At 44.8% G+C, this 22,481-nt stretch overlaps 1 protein-coding gene across 1 annotated transcript in view; it reads left to right on the plus strand.

Moving 5' to 3' along the window:
- Positions 1-22,481, plus strand: part of LOC121570887 (protocadherin-15-like) — a 481,652-nt gene that overhangs the window by 111,246 nt on the left and 347,925 nt on the right. The window contains exons 3-4 of the mRNA XM_041882214.2: positions 11,778-11,792; positions 12,122-12,187. Of these exons, the coding sequence (XP_041738148.1) occupies positions 11,778-11,792; positions 12,122-12,187 (81 nt within the window). The remainder of the gene's footprint in view (positions 1-11,777; positions 11,793-12,121; positions 12,188-22,481) is intronic.

Consider the following 22,481-nt stretch of genomic DNA (forward strand, 5'->3'; position numbering starts at 1 on the left):
ATGGCTTGTTTTAGAAATAGTGATATTTGGGAGATTATTTCCTTTTCAAATAACTGAAAGTGAGAAGTTGTAATCTGAATAAAGGGAAAAAGGCCTTTCTTGAACATTGGGTGAGACAATCTTACTAATTAGCTTGAGAACTAGTTCGGATTGAAGTATAACTTTTGTATGACTGAAACTTTTAGTGATAGGTCTAATGCTTTAATATTTAATAATTTCTGTCCTCCGAATTCATATTCATTATATAAGTATGCCCTTTTAATTTTGTCTGGCTTGCCGTTCCAAATAAAATATAATATTTTTTTCTCATTTAATTTAAAAAACTGTTTGCTAGGCGTAGGCAAGACCATAAGCAAATAGGTAAACTGGGATAATACTAAAGAGTTAATCAGGGTGATTTTTCCACAAATTGACAGGTATTTTCCTTTCCATGGTAGCAAGATCTTATCTATTTTTGCAAAATTTCTATTAAAATGTATTGAAGTGAGATAATTTATTTCCTTTGGGATATGTATTCCGAGTATATCCACATCACCATCAGACCATTTTATTGGTAAACTACATGGTAATGTAAAATTTTTATTTTTTAGTGATCCAATATGTAATATAGTACATTTGTCATAATTTGGTTGTAATCCAGAGAGGTTAGAAAATGTATCTAGATCCTCTGAGGCTGTGGAGGGATTCTAGTTGTGGATTTTAAAGAAAACATGAATCATTAGCGTACAGTGACACCTTTGTTTTTAAGCCCTGTATTTCTAATCCTCTGATATTATTATTGGATCTGATTTTAATAGCTAACATCTTGATGGCCACAATAAATAGATATGCCGATAGTGGACAACCTGGTTTCACTCCTCTTGACAGTTTAAAACTTTCTGAGAAATAGCCATAATTTACTATTTTACACCTAGGGTTACTATACATGATTTTGACCCTTTTTATAAGAGATTCTCCAAAATTGAAATGCTCCAAGCATTTATATATAAACCCCAGTCGAACTTTATCAAATGCCTTTTCGAAGTCTGCTATGAATAGCAGGCCTGGTTTCCCATATTTTCCATAGTGTTCTATTGTTTCCAATACTTGCCTTATATTATCTCCAATGTACCTTCCATGTAAAAAAAACTGTCTGATTAGAATGAATAATATCCGACAATACCTTTTTAATTCTATGCGCTATACATTTTGCTAGGATTTTTGCATCACAACACTGAAGTGTAAGGGGCCTCCAATTTTGTAAATGGACTGGATCTTTATATTTTCCACTTGTATCCTGTTTCAGTAATAATGAGATCAGACCTTCTTCTTGAGTGTCAGATAATCTACCATTTACATAGGAGTGGTTAAAACATGCTAATAACGGTCCTCTTAGTATATCAAAAAAGGTTTGGTATACCTCGACTGGTATGCCATCCAACCCTGGAGTTTTCCCTTACTTAAAGTCTTTAATTGCATCCAGAAGTTCCTCCTCTGTAATTTCACCTTCACATGAGTCTTTCTGTGTGGCTGTTAATTTGACATTATCAATAGAAAAAAAATCTCTACAATTAGCTTCAGTTAGAGGAGATAGAGGCAACTGAAAAGAAAACATATGCTTAAAGTACTTTGTTTCTTCCTTCAAAATATAATTTGGTGAATTATGGGTGACTCCGTCAATTGTAACCAGTTTCATTAAGTTATTTTTGGTAGCATTCCTATGTTGAAGATTAAAAAATAATTTTGTGCATTTCTCCCCATATTCCATCCAGTTTGCTTTATTTTTATAATATATTACACTTGATCTTTCTTGAATAAGTTTCTCCATTTCTTTTTGGTTTTCCTCTAATTTATTCTGAGCCTCTATGTTACAGTTTTTATTGCCATCTATCTGTTCTGTTAGACTTTCTATATCCTTTCTTTGTATAAACTCTTCTGACCTAAATTGCTTTTGTTTTCGAGATGAGTACTGAATTGCATGGCCTCTAAAGGCACATTTAAAGGTGTCCCATACAATAAGGGGATTCGCTGTACCTATGTTATGTTGGAAAAAGTCAGTTATAAATTCCTTTGTTCTAATTATAAATAAATTATCATCCAATAGGCTTTGATTACATTTCCAATATCCTCGCCCACGTGGAAATTCAGTAAGAGTAATGTATATGCCTATTATATGATGGTCCGACCGCATTCTGTCCCCTATCAACACTTGTTTTTACTTTTGGTGCCAACGAGAATGAGATAAGAAAGAAGTCAAGACGACTAGCTTGATTCAGTCTCTGCCATGTATATCTCACTAGATCAGTATATTTAAGCCTCCATATATCTACTAGTTCTAATGTATCCATGACATTCACCATTTCCTTAAGAGCATGTGGGTGATTGTTTGTGGTGTGATTTCCTTTACGGTCCATTGAGCTATTTAAAACAGTATTATAATCCCCCACCATAATAATATTGTCTTGAGTTGCTTGCAGGCTTGATAATTTATTATATATATTGTCAAAGAATTGTGGATCATCATTATTTGGTCCATAAAGGTTAATGAGCCATATCTGTTTATGGTCCAATAACATATTTAAAATAATCCATCTACCTTGCGTATCTATTTGGACAATTTGCACATTCTGATCGAAATTATTATTAATTAATATCATCACCCCTTTTGAATTTCTTTGCCCATGGGAGAAGTATATCCCCCCCGCCCCATTCTTTTTTCCACAAATGAGATTCCTGTATACAATAGATATTATATTCCTTCTCTTTGAGCCATGTAAATATTGTTCTTCTTTTGTTATTATCAGCTAAGCCATTACAATTATAACTGGCTATACTTATTTCACCATACACCATAATGAGATACAAGTTTCAAGTCTATTTATCATTATATATGTTTGTAAATTTACCAATAAAAAATAGCGTAATGATTGAGTGTCCATATACAGTGGGGAAAAAAAGTATTTAGTCAGCCACCAATTGTGCAAGTTCTCCCACTTAAAAAGATGAGAGAGGCCTGTAATTTTCATCATAGGTACACGTCAACTATGACAGACAAATTGAGAAAATAAATCCAGAAAATCACATTGTAGGATTTTTAATGAATTTATTTGCAAATTATGGTGGAAAATAAGTATTTGGTCACCTACAAACAAGCAAGATTTCTGGCTCTCACAGACCTGTAACTTCTTCTTTAAGAGGCTCCTCTGTCCTCCACTCGTTACCTGTATTAATGGAAGCCATGTTTGAACTTGTTATCAGTATAAAAGACACCTCTCCACAACCTCAAACAGTCACACTCCAAACTCCACTATGGCCAAGACCAAAGAGCTGTCAAAGGACACCAGAAACAAAATTGTAGACCTGCACCAGGCTGGGAAGACTGAATCTGCAATAGGTAAGCAGCTTGGTTTGAAGAAATCAACTGTGGGAGCAATTATTAGGAAACGGAAGACATACAAGACCACTGATAATCTCCCTCGATCTGGGGCTCCACGCAAGATCTCACCCCGTGGGGTCAAAATGATCACAAGAACGGTGAGCAAAAATCCCAGAACCACACGGGGGACCTAGTGAATGACCTGCAGAGAGCTGGGACCAAAGTAACAAGCCTACCATTAGTAACACACTACGCCGCCAGGGACTCAAATCCTGCATTGCCAGACGTGTCCCCCTGCTTAAGCCAGTACATGTCCAGGCCCGTCTGAAGTTTGCTAGAGTGCATTTGGATGATCCAGAAGAGGATTGGGAGAATGTCATATGGTCAGATGAAACCAAAATATAACTTTTTGGTAAAAACTCAACTCGTCGTGTTTGGAGGACAAAGAATGCTGAGTTGCATCCAAAGAACACCATACCTACTGTGAAGCATGGGGGTGGAAACATCATTGTTTGGGGCTGTTTTTCTGCTAAGGGAACAGGACGACTGATCCGTGTAAAGGAAAGAATGAATGGGGCCATGTATCGTGAGATTTTGAGTGAAAACCTCCTTCCATCAGCAAGGGCATTGAAGATGAAACATGGCTGGGTCTTTCAGCATGACAATGATCCCAAACACACCGCCCGGGCAACAAAGGAGTGGCTTCGTAAGAAGCATTTCAAGGTCCTGGAGTGGCCTAGCCAGTCTCCAGATCTCATCTCCATAGAAAATCTTTGGAGGGAGTTGAAAGTCCGTGTTGCCCAGCGACAGCCCCAAAACATCACTGCTCTAGAGGAGATCTGCATGGAGGAATGGGCCAAAATACCAGCAACAGTGTGTGAAAACCTTGTGAAGACTTACAGAAAACGTTTGACCTGTGTCATTGCCAACAAAGGGTATATAACAAAGTATTGAGAAACTTTAGTTATTGACCAAAGACTTATTTTCCACCATAATTTGCAAATCAATCAATCAATTTTATTTTATATAGCCCTTCTTACATCAGCTAATATCTCGAAGTGCTGTACAGAAACCCAGCCTAAAACCCCAAACAGCTAGTAATGCAGGTGTAGAAGCACGGTGGCTAGGAAAAACTCCCTAGAAAGGCGAAAGCCTAGGAAGAAACCTAGAGAGGAACCAGGCTATGAGGGGTGGCCAGTCCTCTTCTGGCTGTGCCGGGTGGAGATTATAACAGAACCATGCCAAGATGTTCAAAAATGTTCATAAGTGACAAGCATGGTCAAATAATAATCAGGAATAAATCTCAGTTGGCTTTTCATAGCCGATCATTAAGAGTTGAAAACAGCAGGTCTGGGACAGGTAGGGGTTCCATAACCGCAGGCAGAACAGTTGAAACTGGAATAGCAGCAAGGCCAGGCGGACTGGGGACAGCAAGGAGTCACCACGGCCGGTAGTCCCGACGTATGGTCCTAGGGCTCAGGTCTCTCAGTTGGCTTTTCATAGCCGATCATTAAAGAGTTGAAAACAGCAGGTCTGGGACAGGTAGGGGGTTTCGTAGCCGCAGGCAGAACAGTTGAAACTGGAATAGCAGCAAGGCCAGGCGGACTGGGGACAGCAAGGTGTCATCATGCCCGGTAGTCCTGACGTATGGTCCTAGGGCTCAGGTTCTCAGAGAGAAAGAGAGAACGAGAGAATTAGAGAGAGCATACTTAAATTCACACAGGACACTGGATAAGACAGGAGAAGTACTCCAGGTATAACCAACTAACCCCAGCCCCCGACACATAAACTACTGCAGCATAAATACTGGAGGCTGAGACAGGAGCGGTCCGAGACACTGTGGCCCCATCCGAAGAAACCCCGGACAGGGCCAAACAGGAAGGATATAACCCCACCCACTCCGCCAAAGCACAGCCCCCGCACCACTAGAGGGATATCCCCAACCACCAACTTACAATCCTGAGACAAGGCCGAGTATAGCCCACAGAGGTCTCCACCACAGCACAAACCAAGGGGGGCGCCAACCCAGACAGGAAGATCACGTCAGTAACTCAACCCACTCAAGTGACGCACCCCTCCCAGGGACGGCATGAAAGAGCACCAGCAAGCCAGTGACTCAGCCCCTGCAACAGGGTTAGAGGCAGAGAACCCCAGTGGAGAGGGGAACCGGCCCGGCAGAGACAGCAAGGGCTGTTCGTTGCTCCAGCCTTTCCGTTCACCTTCACACTCCTGGGCCAGACTACACTCAATCATATGACCTACTGAAGAGATAAGTCTTCAGTAAAGACTTAAAGGTTGAGACCGAGTCTGCGCTCTCTCACATGGGTAGGCAGACTGTTCCATAAAAATGGAGATCTATAGGAGAAAGCCCTGCCTCCCGCTGTTTGCTTAGAAATTCTAGGGACAATTAGGAGGCCTGCGTCTTGTGACCGTAGCGTACGTATTGGTATGTACGGCAGGACCAACTCGGAAAGATAGGTAGGAGCAAGCCCATGTAATGCTTTATAGGTTAACAGTAAAACCTTGAAATCAGCCCTTGCCTTAACAGGAAGCCAGTGTAGGGAAGCTAGCACTGGAGTAATATGATCAAATTTCTTGGTTCTAGTCAGGATTCTAGCAGCCGTATTTAGCACTAACTGAAGTTTATTTAGTGCTTTATCCGGGTAGCCGGAAAATAGAGCATTGCAGTAGTCTAACCTAGAAGTAACAAATGCATGGATTAATTTTTCTGCATCATTTTTGGACAGAAAATTTCTGATTTTTGCAATGTTACGTAGATGGAAAAAAGCTGTCCTTGAAACAGTCTTGATATGTTCGTCAAAAGAGAGATCAGGGTCAAGAGTAACACTGAGGTCCTTCACAGTTTTATTTGAGACGACTTTACAACCATCTAGATGAATTGTCAGATTTAACAGAAGATCTCTTTGTTTCTTGGGACCTAGAACAAGCATCTCTGTTTTGTCCGAGTTTAAAAGTGAAAAAGTTTTCAGCCATCCACTTCCTTATGTCTGAAACACAGGCTTCTAGCGAGGGCAATTTTGGGGCTTCACCATGTTTCATTGAAATGTACAGCTGTGTGTCATCCGCATAGCAGTGAAAGTTAACATTATGTTTTCGAATAACATCCCCAAGAGGTAAAATATATAGTGAAAACAATAGTGGTCCTAAAACGGAACCTTGAGGAACACCGAAATGTACAGTTGATTTGTCGGAGGACAGACCATTCACAGAGACAAACTGATATCTTTCCGACAGGTAGGATCTAAACCAGGCCAGAACTTGTCCGTGTAGACCAATTTGGGTTTCCAGTCTCTCCAAAAGAATGTGGTGATCGATGGTGTCAAAGGCAGCACTAAGGTCTAGTAGCACGAGGACAGATGCAGAGCCTCGGTCTGACGCCATTAAAAGGTCATTTACCACCTTCACAAGTGCAGTCTCAGTGCTATGATGGGGTCTAAAACCAGACTGAAGCATTTCGTATACATTGTTTGTCTTCAGAAAGGCAGTGAGTTGCTGCGCAACAGCTTTTTCTAAAATTTTTGAGAGGAATGGAAGATTCGATATAGGCCGATAGTTTTTTATATTTTCCGGGTCAAGGTTTGGCTTTTTCAAGAGAGGCTTTATCACTGCCACTTTTAGTGAGTTTGGTACACATCCGGTGGATAGAGAGCTGTTTATTATGTTCAACATAGGAGGGCCAAGCACAGGAAGCAGCTCCTTCAGCAGTTTAGTAGGAATAGGATCCAGTATGCAGCTTGAAGGTTTAGAGGCCATGATTATTTTCATCATTGTGTCAAGAGATATAGTACTAAAACACTTAAGTGTCTCTCCCGATCCCAGGCCCTCGCAGAGCTGTGCAGATCCAGGACAGCTAAGCCCTGGAGGAATACGCAGATTCAAAGAGGAGTCCGTAATTTGCTTTCTAATGGTCATGATCTTTTCCTCAAAGAAGTTCATGAATTTATCACTGCTGAAGTGAAAGCCATCCTCTCTTGGGGAATGCTGCTTTTTAGTTAGCTTTGCAACAGTATCAAAAAAGAAATTTTGGATTGTTCTTATTTTCCTCAATTAAGTTGGAAAAAGTAGGATGATCGAGCAGCAGTGAGGGCTCTTCGGTACTGCACGGTACTGTCTTTCCAAGCTAGTCGGAAGACTTCCAGTTTGGTGTGGCGCCATTTCCGTTCCAATTTCCTGGAAGCTTGCTTCAAAGCTCGGGTATTTTCTGTATACCAGGGAGCTAGTTTCTTATGACAAATGTTTTTCGTTTTTAGGGGTGCAACTGCATCTAGGGTATTGCGCAAGGTTAAATTGAGTTCCTCAGTTAAGTGGTTAACTGATTTTTGTCCTCTGACGTCCTTGGGTAGGCAGAAGGAGTCTGGAAGGGCATCAATGAATTTTTGTGTTGTTTGAGAATTTATAGCACGACTTTTGATGCTCCTTGGTTGGGGTCTGAGCAGATTATTTGTTGCGATTGCAAATGTAATAAAATGGTGGTCCGATAGTCCAGGATTTTGTGGAAAAACATTAAGATCTACAACATTTATTCCATGGGACAAAACTAGGTCCAGAGTATGACTGTGGCAGTGAGTAGGTCCAGAGACATGTTGGACAAAACCCACTGAGTCGATAATGGCTCCGAAAGACTTTTGGAGTGGGTCTGTGGACTTCTCCATGTGAATATTAAAATCACCAAAAATTAGAATATGATCTGCTATGACTACAAGGTCTGATAGGAATTCAGGAAACTCAGAGAGGAACGCTGTATATGGCCCAGGAGGCCTATAAACAGTAGCTATAAAAAGTGATTGAGTAGGCTGCATAGATTTCATGACTAGAAGCTCAAAAGATGAAAACGCCATTTTTTTTTTTGTAAATTGAAATTTGCTATCGTAAATGTTAGCAACACCTCCGCCTTTGCGGGATGCACGGGGAATATGGTCACTAGTGTAACCAGGAGGTGAGGCCTCATTTAACACAGCAAATTCATCAGGCTTAAGCCATGTTTCAGTCAGGCCAATCACATCGAGATTATGATCAGTGATTAGTTCATTGACTATGACTGCCTTTGAAGTGAGGGATCTAACATTAAGTAACCCTATTTTGAGATGTGAGGTATCACGATCTCTTTCAATAATGGCAGGAATGGAGGAGGTCTTTATCCTAATAAGATTGCTAGGGTGAACACCGCCATGTTTAGTTTTGCCCAACCTAGGTCGAGGCACAGACACAGTCTCAATGGGTATGGCTGAGCTGACTACACTGACTGTGCTATTGGCAGACTCCACTAAGCTGGCAGGTTGGCTAACAGCCTGCTGCCTGGCCTGCACCCTATTTCACTGTGGGGCTAGAGGAGTTAGAGCCCTATCTATGTTGGTAGATAAGAGGAGAGCACCCCTCCAGCTAGGATGGAGTCCGTCACTCCTCAGCAGGTCAGGCTTGGTCCTGTTTGTGGGTGAGTCCCAGAAAGAGGGCCAATTATCCACAAATGTTATCTTTTGGGAGGGGCAGAAAACAGTTTTCAACCAGCGATTAAGTGCTGAGACTCTGCTGTAGAGCTCGTCACTTCCCCTAACTGGGAGGGGGGCCAGAGACAATTACTCGATGCCGACACATCTTTCTAGCTGATTTACAAGCTGAAGCTATGTTGCACTTGGTGACCTCTGACTGTTTCATCCTAACATCGTTGGTGCCGACGTGGATAACAATATCTCTATACTCTCTACACTTGCCAGTTTTAGCTTTAGCCAGCACCATCTTTAGATTAGCCTTAACGTCGGTAGCCCTGCCCCCTGGTAAACAGTGTATGATCGCTGGGTGATTCGTTTTAAGTCTAATACTGCGGGTAATGGAGTCGCCAATGACTAGGGTTTTCAATTTGTCAGAGCTAATGGTGGGAGCCTTCGGGCGTCTCAGACCCCCGTAACGGGAGGAGTAGAGACTAGAGAAGACTCAGACTCAGACTCCGACTCGCTACATAATGGGGAAAACCGGTTGAAGGTTTCTGTCGGCTGAATGAGCGACACCGGTTGAGCATTCCAACAGTATTTCCCTCCAGAAGCCATGAGAAAGTTGTCCGGCCGCGGGGACTGTGCGGGGGGATTTATACTAACGTTACTGTCTGTACTTACTGGTGGCACAGACGCTGTTTCTTCCTTTCCTACACTGAGATTACCCTTGCCTAACGATTGCGTCTGAAGCTGGGCTTGTAGCACAGCTATTTTTCGCCGTAAGGCGATCGTTCTCCTGTATATTGTGAGTACAGCGACTGCAATTAGAAGACATCATGTTAATGTTACTACTTAGCTTCGGCTGTTGAAGATGTTGATGAACCATGTCCAGATAAAGCGTCCGGAGTGAAAAAGTTGAATAAGGGGAAAAAGTTGCGATGGAAAAAAGGAAAATAACGTAAAGTTGGCAGCTAAAACGCACAGGAAAATGACTCTTCTGTCTCGGGATAAACGTCCGGGGTGAAAAAGTTTAACGAAAAAAGATGAGTGAGGACAAAACTAAAAAGTTGGTAAATTTGTTGAACACAAAGATTGATTAAACGTTTATTAAAAGTAAAACGTGAATAGTTTGGCAGGTAGCCAAGTAGCAACAAACAGCACAGCAGTACGGAGACAATGCGGAAGCGAGACGGAAGTCACGTCAAATCTCGTCAAATCTCGTACAGCAAATAAATTCATTAAAAATCCTACAATGTGATTTTCTGGAATTTTTTTTCTCATTTTGTCTGTCATAGTTGACGTGTACCTATGATGAAAATTACAGGCCTCTCTAATCTTTTTAAGTGGGAGAACTTGCACAAATGGTGGCTGACTAAATAATTTTTTCCCCCACTGTAGCTGTACCGTGATATTTGCATTGCTACGGAGTAACCCTTCAATTGTTCTCCACTAATTCCCCCGCTAAAGCCCCTCCCCATCCCAAGTTGAGCCGTCATCCCAGTGATCAGCATCCCACCCACGTCCCTCCGTATCCCTAAGGCCCCGAGAGGCCAGGACCCATCCATCGAAAATGGCACACAGTGCCACCCACAAAACAGAAGCAGATTAACCGCCAAAAGCATTTCCAATTCTTTCACCTCTATATTTTTTATCTATATAACTGTATATATATATATACCATATCCTATTTTCCATCATTATCAATTAATATGCGTAATAATGTCGGCAGTTCACGCGTAGGATTCTAACATATAACCCATGGTCCATCCCATACCCCCCCCCCCTCCCCCCCAACATCCCCACCCCCCCACAACAGATGCCAGACAAGCACACACGCACATACTCACATACTCCAACACACTCAACCCCCCTCCTCCACAATCCACCATAAAATCAGATACTCAACGGCTGTTATATCCCAGAGCCCAGAACTTCTCTTTGGTGTATGGGTCGCTCAGGTGGGTGTCCAGGTTATAGGGTTCTTTCTTTCTTTCTTTCTTTCTTTCTTTCTTTCTTTCTTCTTTTTCTTTCTTTTCTTTTTTCTTTCTTTCTTTCTTTCTCTCGCTCTCTTATCCCTTTCTCTCCAATTCCATTTTCATCCTCTCTGTCCATGTTCTCCTGTGTGTCAAAGATATCCTCAAAATATTATGATAAGTTGTGTTCTCTTCCAAATAGCTTTGCTTTGGTGCTTGCTGGTTGGACAATGTAGCCCTCATCTTTTTGGCTCTCGTACCCCTTTCCCAATTGAACCAAGTTAACTCGCTACACAACTCCTGACTTCTTCACAATTTAGCTTTTTAGAATTTGCCCGGCCAGATAAGTGGATAAATCTATAAGCAGCTTTGCTGTGGTGTGTGTATATGTCTATACCAACTTCAACAGTAGGTTTCACACCGCATTACCAATCTGAGGACCATTACAGGCTGTGGTATTTAGGAATTTCAGCATGACTAAGCAATGTTTAGTTGTATGAATACAGAACTCATATGAATACATAATTCCAGGAGTGAGGCAGTGATCAGCAAGCATCTCTGATATTATTTTCTAACTCCGGGAGGCTACTCAAGAGGGAAGAGTCACAGACGGAGAATGTTGGAAAACAAACATACAAACACCAACACCCTGGAAAAGATGTCAACACGAAATAAAATATGGTGTTCTCTTTGGATCATTTCCAAGCTACAATTGTATGTAGAAAATAGGCTAACTATGTTGTGATGAATGTATCTTTATAATTCTTTCCGACTCCCATGCCAAATGACATGCATCCAAAGATTTCTTAAGTTGTAGTTGTTAGTTATTATGATTAACTTACTCTCTATTCCTTCACTACCCTCCCCCTTTCCTATACTCTAATGTTTTTTTCTCTCCTCTAACATCAAACCTCTTCTCAAAACCAACAATTTCATGCTATTCTTTTCTCCCATGGTTCTTTTGTGCTTTCCTTTTGGCACCACTAACCCTGATCTCTACAGACTGGCAGTACGAGGGTAAGAGGGTAAACCTTTACTTTTCCTCTCTCTCTCTCTGTTTATCTATCCTATTTCTTTCTCTCTGTGTACTCAGAGTAATTTCCATCTGTGCACCTCCCTGTAGTAAACACTGTGTTCATGTTGTCCCCCACATGGTTGTCATGTATTGTAGTGAGTTGGTCATCACTGTGGTTTTGTGTCAATGTCCTTCAACCCATCAATGTGCTTCAACAGTAATAGAAAGGATGAAACCATTCATAACCAGTTATGACAGTTGAAATCAGCTTATCACATAAGGCTCCTTGTGGTATTGATGTATTTTATTGCCTTCTCTCTCCACCATACAGAATGTAAACTGTCCCGGTCAGGCCCCCCTGCTACCATAGTGACCATCGATGAAGAGAGCCCCAATGGTATGTACTGCCTTTGTTTTCTCTGAACCTGCTAGGCTGTTCAATATATGCCATTCATAACATACATTTCAACATACTATAAGCTCTACTGACTCAGGTCTGAGTCAAAGAACACAATATGTCTCAAGTACCAGTACTTGTATTTCTAAGTAAATAATCAATTTGCTTGAGGAAAAGCAACTTGCTGTAGGCACTTGTTGTGTACTGTGTGGGTGTGTGCGTCCGTGTGTGTGTGCATGTGTGTAGGCCTCCCCAGGCAGGGGAAGTGTGTGTTTAGTACAGATGGTGTTTGTCGTGGTGGCGCCTTGTGGGGCTCAATTAGCAATTATACAATGGGTGGGTCTAATCCTGAATGCTGATTGGTTAAAACTGCATTCCAGCTGGTGTCTATTTCACAAGTTACCACCGGCTAAATCTATGATGTTGAAATGCCTATTTACTCTGTTCCATCTGACTGCGTAATCCACTCTCTCATCAACCCTGCCAGGAGATGTACAAACTTGATCTCCACTATAAAAAGCATCTAGACGTTATCTCCCATTTCTTTTAGACTAGCATTTGGTTTTCAAAAGCAGAGATTTGTATAAACCTTGCTGTCTGTCTCTCCGACATTTCAATATTGTTTTAATATTAAATTGCAATCTCCACCATCCCATATAAAGTGTCCGAACGAGACAGACAGCAAATTGAGCTGGTTGTCATAGCAACATACAACACTTTTTTTTCAGTTGACTGGCTAAATCAATACTTTGTTGCGAAACTAAAATGGATGAGTGGAACATTTATTTTGTTATTTTCGGCGGCATGACTATGGATGAATGGGAAAAAGAGAAGGCTATAATACCCAGGCATGCAGATTTGGGGGATACTGCATTGAATGACAGAGAGAAAAGCCGGTGTTTGTTGGATATATTGGCACGATTTGTCGACTTCGTCTCAGGCCTAACAACACCCGTGCCAATATATCCAAGAAACACCGGCTTCTCTGGCATTATCATTTAAATAGACCGCTCCCAACCGAGGACGACTCGCCTATGACTGGTGACGACTACAGCTCTGAATGTGTTCGAGGACTCAGGAATGTCGCTGAACAGATGCACACACGTTTTTGGGGTGCTGAAATGATTTTCCAGTTTCCTCATTATCATCTTCCTCCACATTGTGCTTCTCTTCCTCTTTCTTCTCTTCCTCCAGTATGTCTGTTGTTTTTGCTGGATAGGTGAGATGCACTGTGCAGATGAATTGTGTTGTTATTAACTGGTAAAAGGAAGGTGGGTAAGAGGGAAGTAGCTTCCAGCTGAGAAACAGGTGTGCCTGCCTCAGAGTGTCTCCCTGTAGGTATTACCACTGCAGGTTAACACAGTTTAATGAGCAGTTTTTAGTGAACACACATTTTGGGGGCTGTTTATACAATCAGTTTATTATTTCACACATGCTTCACTGGGCTGTCACATCATACTGCAGTTGCCTCTCACAGGTGGCTGTGTGTGTGTGTGTGTGTGTGTGTGTGTGTGTGTGTGTGTGTGTGTGTGTGTGTGTGTGTGTGCTCTTGTGCGTGTGACTGTGTCCGTGCGTCTATGCCTATGTGCCTGTGTTGTTGTTGTGTTGTTCTGTATGATAAAACATTTGAGAGCTGTTGTTTGTCTGTCATGTTTTGGGCGGGCTTTACAAAAGACAAACGGCTCAACAACCAGACCCCTATAATGGATGTCACACTGTCCTTCCCAGCCCTAGCTGTGACCGTGATATGGCTTTGATAGATTGTCTAGGGCAGGGGTATTCAACTCTTACCCTACGAGGTCTGGAGCCTGCTGGTTTCTGTTCTACCTGATAATTAATTACACCCACCTAGTGTTCCAGGTCTAAATCAGTCCCTGATTAGAGGGGAACAATGAAAAAACGCAGTGGAACTGGCTTCGAGGTCCAGAGTTGAGTTTGAGGGGTCTAGGGAATGTGTTGGACGGAGGTTGCCATGCTATCAGTACTGCATTAGAAAGCCCCTCTCGTATCAACGCGTGCTATTCTAACGCACCATGTCATAGAGATCTGGGCCTAATCCCCCTCATAAAACACTAATTTACCTGGTATATGAATCTCTTCTGGCCCCTGTCCTTTTATTTATCTGGCTGTGATGAAAGTCCCCAGGCCTGGTGCTCCTATAATGGAATGTAAAACCGGCAACCCGTCATTATTGACCAGTGCAATTATCAATCTAAATGTGCTCCATCTCTTCCTCCTGTCACACACATGCAATACAAATGATACATATTAAGATTCCATCTCCCCTGCATTCCCTTTTATATTTGTTTACGTCGGTCACCGGAAAAACAAACAGAATAATCACCAATTCTTCACCAATTGCTTTGTCTGCAGGGTTCACAGAAATGTTTTCTATTCTCTCTATCTTTGTTTTATAATGGCTTTTACATCACTCGATGGATAGGGAGATAGGTCGAGCAGTGTAAAAGATGGCTAGGAGGACATAGTGGAACATAGTATGTTTAATTTATCCCAACTGCTAGCTGTCCAGTTACTTTGACAGGAGCCAGACAGACTCAATGTATCAACTCACCATTTAAAGCTGATTTTTATCGTAAAGACAAAGCTTTTTTATTTTCTAATTTTTTTGCTGTTTCAATGTATGAGAAAACAAATGTGTTATTCCGTGGGTTCCAACTGCAGTTAATCGGATTGAAGATAATTCTATCTAGGGGATAATTAAAGAAGAGGGAGCGGAAGTGGAGAGAGAGAGAAAGGATAGAGAGAAAGAGAGATAGAGATGCACTCAGTAGAAAAGGTTTAGATTTGTTCTTAAAGGTGTACAAATGCGTGCCACTGTAGTGGTACCCTGTAAGGTACGTCCTTTGTACCTGTAGTTATAGGTACATAATTGCACCCTTGCAATTCGTACTTAAAATATCCAATACTGCACCTTAGGGAAGTGGTTCCCAACCTTTTTTTTTTACTGTGACACACCTTAATGGGATATTAAATTCTGCGGCACATAAAACATTTCCCTATTCATTTATTTAGTTGTAATGACCTCCATTTAATCTGATCCATACTGCAAATCATCTGTTTTCTGTGACAAACTTTTTAAATAAATAAAAAATGTTTATATTTTCATAGTTCCTTAATCATGATGGTTAATTTGTTTGTACCCCTTTAAGAGTGTCCCACGAATCTGCAGCAAAAATAATAATAATGTAGCTCCGGTAAAATAGGTCTTAAGTTTTGAACAGTTTGGACTAGAGATGAATGGTTTTCTGCATTGTAAAGGTGCAACCACAGACAGAAGGCCATGCTCCATGTGTTTCTATGGCAGAGGCTGTGGTACAGCTAAGACCAGATCCATATATTAAGACATACTTCACTCTGGCTAAGCCTAATTAGACTTGCCTGTGCTAATAGTTTTCACAGACACTGTAGAATTATACAAATGACTTTGCTCCTGATGCGTGCCACTCAATGGTACAAATGTAAAAACAGCCTGAGCACACTGGACATGAAACAATGATACATGTCACCTGTTCAAGTGTGTACTCCTGTATTTCTCATCACTTGTTCAAGTGTGTATCCCAGTATTTCAGACCCTTGACTCCAAGTCTCTCCACACTCCAATCATTTTCATGAACCCCATATGTATCTGCTCCCTATCCACCTGTCAGTGATGGCACCCACACAATACATGTAACTATGTGACATTTAATGTATTATCTGACCGGCACTAGTGCTCCCAAGTCAAAATTCCATGTGCATGCCACAGTTCACATTTATAAGATTGTGTTCAAAAGAATAATCAAGATTAGGAAAAATAATTGAACATTGTACACCCAGTGTAGGCTACTGCCCCCTTTAAGAGCTATAATATAATGTTGTGATTCTCACCAAATGTGTTGTCATCTTCTAACACTATTCAAACCCCTCAATCGAATAAACAGCTTATGAAGCTCTCTTAGCCTATAGATCATAAATTGCAAACAAATAATCGGAACTAAAAACTGTCCTAGATCCTCACTAATCCTAGACAATCACTAATCAATGTCCAAAAACAGCACACGTTTTTTTCCACGAACCTGCACATCATAATTTTCTCTCTTTTGTGGCACCAATGTGAGGGGCTACGGCACGGGAAACGGTGTTGCAGTAATCTAGTGTGTGGTGCCGGAATAATGACAAGCAAACCTCAGCTTTGTGTTCACAAAAAAAGGGAACCGGACTGCAGAATTCAAGAGAACCGAACTCAGACCACCTCCCGAGATGGTCTGAATTCAGATCGCTTCGGGGGCTCTTGAGGGGTCTGAGTTCCTTTGGAGTGTTCATACTGCACAAAAAATTAAGCAAACCGCACTGAGTTCACAAAAATTGTCTGAAAGGGACCAAGTGTGAAAACGAAGTAAGTAACTTAACCTTTATGTATGTCACGGTTTCGGCCGAGGCTGCTCCTCCTCCTTGTTCGGGCAGGCTTCGGCGGTCGTCGTCCCCGGAGTACTAGCTGCCACCGTTCGATGTTTCATGTTTGTTTGGTTTTGTCTGTTTGTACACCTGTCCCTTGTTAGTGTTTGATTTTGTTTTCTATTTAGTTATCGTGTGTTGGGTCAGGTGTTATGTGTGATTGTTTTTTGTCAAGCTGTTGCTCTCGGGATTTGCTCTCGTGTTTTGTTGTGTTCGAGAGTCCGCACTGTGTGCGCTTATCGTTGTTTTACGCACTGTGTTTATTTGTGCGTAATTGGTATTTTGCCTCCCGGTTGGGTTGGCTGTTCGCCTGTTTGGTGCTGCTTTCGTTGACTAAAGTCTGTTCCACGAACGCCCGTGTTTCCTGCACTTGATTTCCACACCGCATCTACACTCAGCTACTGACAGAATCACACATCAACCCATGGAATCAGCAGGAGCAACCGCGCCAACGGACATCATGGAGGACCGTCTTCGTGGGCAGGAGGACAGGATCAACCAGATCGGTCACGCCCTGGATCGGGTGATGAACACTCTCCACCGATGGGAAAGCAGCGGGGTACCCACGCCCCCACCTACCGGACCATCCCCATCGGTCAGTCCTCCTGTCCCCCTTCCGGAACCCAGCGGGATTCGGCTCTCGCTCCCGAGGGCGTACGACGGCTCCGCTGCCGGGTGTCAAGGGTTCCTGCTGCAAGTGGAGCTCTACCTCGCCACCGTACACCCGGCACCCTCGGGACACGAGAGCGTCTCCGCCCTCATCTCCTGTCTCACCGGCAAGGCGTTGGAGTGGGCCAACGCCAAATGGAGGAGAATAGACGCCGCTACTATTACCTATGCGGAGTTCTCCCGCCGCTTCCGTGCCGTGTTTGACCATCCACCAGAAGGGAAGGCGGCGGGGGAGCGTCTGTTCTACCTCCGACAGGGGATGAGGAGCGCACAGGATTTTGCTTTGGAGTTCCGGACTCTAGCGGCAGATGCAGGGTGGAATGAGCGGGCCCTCATAGACCACTTCCGCTGCAGCCTCCGGGAGGACGTCCAGAGAGAGTTGGCGTGCAGGGATACCACGTTGTCGTTTGACCAACTGGTCGACATGGCCATTCGGCTGGACACCCTGCTCGCCACCCGTGGACGTCCCGGGTGGGGGTTGCCCATTCCACCTTCCGGCACCTCCGAGCCGAGCCCTATGGAGCTCGGAGGTGCTGGCGTTAGAGAACGGAGGAGTAGGAACCCGAGGGGGGCCGTTCCCTGCACCAACTGTGGCCGTGGAGGGCACACCGCGGCTAGGTGTTGGGGAAGGTCCCCCGGTGGAGGTGAAGGCAGGCCACGCATTGGGGAGTCCTCCCAGGTGAGTAGGCGCCCTACTTACCCAGAGCTTTCTGTCGTTCACATAACCTTGCCTGTTTGTTTCCCACAGGTTGCACCTCGTTCCCAGCATAAGGCGCTAGTAGATTCAGGCGCAGCTGGGAATTTTGTAGATCGCCAGTTCTGTGTAGAGTTAGGGATTCCTCTCCTTCCCGTTGATAGGCCTTTCCCTGTACATGCCCTAGATAGCCGTCCGTTAGGATCTGGGTTAATTAGGGAGGTCACAGCGCCCCTTAGGATGAAGACGCAGGGGGTCATGAGGAGACGATTCAGCTCTATCTGATTGACTCTCCTGCGTATCCGGTGGTGCTGGGACTTCCCTGGTTGATTACCCATGATCCTACTATTTCGGCGAGAGAAAGCTCTTAAAGGGTGGTCTGTTCAGTGTGAGGGGCTATGTCTGGGTGTTTCCATAGGGGCGACCTCGGTGGAGAGTCCAAATCAAATGCCCGCACTGCATATTCCCCCAGTATGAGGATTTGACACTGGTGTTTAGTAAGACAAGGGCGGCGCAGCTGCCGCCTCATAGACGGGGGATTGTGCGATAGATCTCCAGTTAGGAGCAGCACTCCCCGCGGAGCCATGTGTATCCCTTGTCTCAAGAGGAGAGGAAGGCGATGGAAACTTACATCGCCGAGTCTCTGAGACAGGGATACATACGGGCATCCACTTCACCCGCTTCCTCAAGCTTCTTTTTTGTGAAGAAAAAAGATGGAGGTTTGCGCCCGTGTATTGATTACCGCGGTCTCAATCAGATTACGGTGAAGTACAGTTATCCACTTCCTCTGATTGCGACTATGACGGAGTCATTACACGGTGCTCAGTTCTTCACAAAATTGGATCTCAGGAGCGCAAATAACTTGGTGCGCATTAGAGAGGGCGATGAATGGAAGACAGCATTTAGCACGACCTCCGGTCATTACGAGTATCTCGTCATGCCATATGGGTTAATGAATGCTCCCTCAGTCTTCCAATCCTTTGTAGATGAGATTTTCCGGGACATGCAGGGGCAGGGAGTAGTCGTGTACATAGACGATATTCTGGTGTACAGTTCTACCCGAGCTGAGCATGTAGCCCTGGTGCGCCGAGTGTTGAGGAGACTGTTGGAGCATGACCTATATGTCAAGGCAGAGAAATGTCTGTTCTTTCAGAAGTCGGTCTCCTTTTTTGGGTTATCAGTTGTCTGCGTCAGGGGTGAAGATGGAGGTTGACCGGGTGTCAGCTGTGCGTAATTGGCAAACCCCAACCACTGTGAAAGAGGTGCAACAGTTCTTGGGTTTTGCGAATTATTACCGGAGGTTTATCCGGGGGTTTTGGACAGGTGGCAGCTCCCATAACGTCTCTGTTGAAGGGGGGTCGGTGCGCTTGCGGTGGTCAGCTGAGGCGGACAGGGCTTTTGGGAGACTGAAGGACCTGTTTACCTCGGCGCCGGTGTTGGCGCATCCGGATCCCGCGTTACCATTCCAGGTAGAGGTAGACGCGTCCGAGGCCGGTATTGGGGCCGTCCTCTCACAACGGTCTGGCACACCACCTAAGCTCCGCCCCTGTGCTTTTTTATTCTAAGAAGCTCAGTCCGGCGGAGCGGAATTATGACGTAGGGGACAGGGAGCTGTTAGCCGTGGTACAGGCCCTAAAGGTGTGGAGGCATTGGCTTGAGGGGGCTCAACACCCTTTCCTCATTTTGACGGACCACCGTAACCTGGAGTACATCCGGGCAGCTAGGAGACTGAATCCTCGCCAGGCCCGCTGGACTATGTTTCTAGCCCGGTTTGTGTTTAAAATCACTTACATCCCTGGGTCCCAGAACGGGAAGGCAGATGCCCTGTCTCGGCGGTATGACACGGAGGAGAGGTCCGTTGAGCCCACTCCCATACTACCAAAGTCTTGTTTGGTGGCACCGGTGGTATGGGAGGTCGATGCAGAGATCGAGCGGGCGTTACGCACCGACCCAAGTCCTCCACAGTGTCCAGTGGGTCGGACGTACGTTCCGCTCGAGGTACGCGATCGCCTCATTTATTGGGCTCATACGTCCCCCTCCTCTGGACATCCAGGTATCGGCCGGACAGTTCACTGCCTTAGCACTATGTACTGGTGGCCAACGTTAGCCAGGGATGTGAGGGTTTATGTCTCCTCCTGTTCGGTGTGTGCACAGTGTAAGGCGCCCAGACATTTGCCCAGGGGTAAGCTACAACCCCTGCCCGTTCCACAACGACCCTGGTCCCACCTCTCGGTGGACTTTGTTACAGACCTTCCCCCCTCACAGGGGAATACTACCATCCTGGTCGTTGTGGATCGGTTCTCGAAGGCCTGTCGTCTCCTTCCCATGCCGGGTCTCCCTACTGCCCTACAGACTGCTGAGGCTCTGTTTACCCATGTCTTCCGGCATTACGGGGTACCCGAGGATATAGTGTCTGATCGAGGCCCCCAGTTCACCTCCAGAGTGTGGAGAGCCTTTATGGAACGGTTGGGGGTTTCGGTGAGCCTTACCTCGGGTTACCACCCGGAGAGTAATGGGCAGGTTGAACGTGTCAACCAGGATGTGGGTAGGTTTCTGAGGTCTTATTGCCAGGGCCGGCCGGAGGAGTGGGCGAGATACGTTCCGTGGGCCGAGATGGCGCAGAACTCTCTCCGCCACTCCTCCACCCAACTAACCCCTTTCCAGTGTGTGTTAGGGTACCAGCCGGTTCTGGCACCTTGGCACGAGAGCCAGATCGAGGCCCCTGCGGTGGATGAGTGGGTGCGGCGCTCGGAGGAGACATGGAACGCTGCCCACGTCCATCTGCAGCGGGCCATCCGTTGGCATAAGACGAGCGCCGATCTCCACCGCAGTGAGGGGCCTGTATACGCACCTGGAGATCGAGTCTGGCTCTCGACCAGAAACCTGCCCCTCCGCCTGCCCTGCCGGAAGCTGGGTCGGCGGTTTGTGGGGGCCATTCAAAGTCCTGAGGAGGTTGAACGAGGTGTGTTACAGGTTAGAACTGCCTATTGATTACAGGAATATTAACCCCTCGTTCCATGTGTCTCTCCTCAGGCCGGTGGTAGCTGGTCCACTCCAGGACTATGAGATAGAGGAGATTCCTCCGCCCCCGTTGGACATCGAGGGGGCTCCGGCGTACACTGTGAGGTCCATCCTTGATTCGAGACGCCGGATGGGGGGTCTCCAATATCTCGTGGAGTGGGAGGGGTACGGCCCGGAGGAGCGGTGCTGGGTGCCGAGGAGGGACATATTAGACCTGTCCCTGCTGACCGAGTTCCATCGGGGTCATCCTACGCGCCCTGTTCCGCGTCGTCCTGGTCGTCCCCGAGGCCGGGATCAAGGGGGGGGTACTGTCACGGTTTCGGCCGAGGCTGCTCCTCCTCCTTGTTCGGGCAGGCTTCGGCGGTCGTCGTCCCCGGAGTACTAGCTGCCACCGTTCGATGTTTCATGTTTGTTTGGTTTTGTCTGTTTGTACACCTGTCCCTTGTTAGTGTTTGGTTTTGTTTCCTATTTAGTTATCGTGTGTTGGGTCAGGTGTTATGTGTGATTGTTTTTTGTCAAGCTGTTGCTCTCGGGATTTGCTCTCGTGTTTTGTTGTGTTCCGAGAGTCCGCACTGTGTGCGCTATCGTTGTTTTACACACTGTGTTTATTTGTGCGTAATTGGTATTTTGCCTCCCGGTTGGGTTGGCTGTTCGCCTGTTTGGTGCTGCTTTCGTTGACTAAAGTCTGTTCACGAACGCCCGTGTTTCCTGCGCTTGATTTCCACACCGCATCTACACTCAGCTACTGACAATGTACTGTAATTTAAATTAGTTTGTAGTAGTTTAGTGCTGAGTTAGATTACTTACTGTAGCTAACTCAATTGTTATTTATTTTTTAAATCGGTGACTTCACAGCAATTGCTAGCTAGCCGAAATTTAGCTAGCTAGCATGCTCAGTTTAATGATAATCCCCCTAGGTACAACCACATCTCATAGTCACGTCATGAGATTTGTAAATGAAAGAGGAATATAATAATATGAATCGAATGGAGTTTCCCATATCCCCATTTAGAGTTTCTGGTGCAACACATTAATTCCTTATCCAGATGGTGTGACAAAGGCATTTCCTAACAGACCTGCTAACTTTCTTTGTTACTTTTAATGTTGCAACCAACATGCAGTACCTCCGGCATGCAGAGAGGCAAGAACCATTCGTCCGCCAGCTCAGGGTCACGCTACACTATTCACAGCCCTGTGTAATGTTCAATGTAATTGCATTGCTGGACTTTTTGAAACTTAAGGTATTTGTATTATTTTAAAAATGTACAAATCAGGGGCGCAACTTTCACTGGGGATGGGGCGGTTATGTCCCCCCCCACATTCTGAAATTGCATTTTTGTCCCCTCCCCAGTTTTATCATTGGAATGTGATACAAAACACTGCAACGGTGTGCTTTAGGACCATGGGGATGGCGCCGAGCGGTCGGGTAGACTGTTTGGTGTGTTTATCCGACTG

The sequence above is a fragment of the Coregonus clupeaformis genome, chromosome 1 (genome assembly GCF_020615455.1).
Source record: "Coregonus clupeaformis isolate EN_2021a chromosome 1, ASM2061545v1, whole genome shotgun sequence".
NCBI classification, from domain to species: Eukaryota; Metazoa; Chordata; class Actinopteri; order Salmoniformes; family Salmonidae; genus Coregonus; species Coregonus clupeaformis.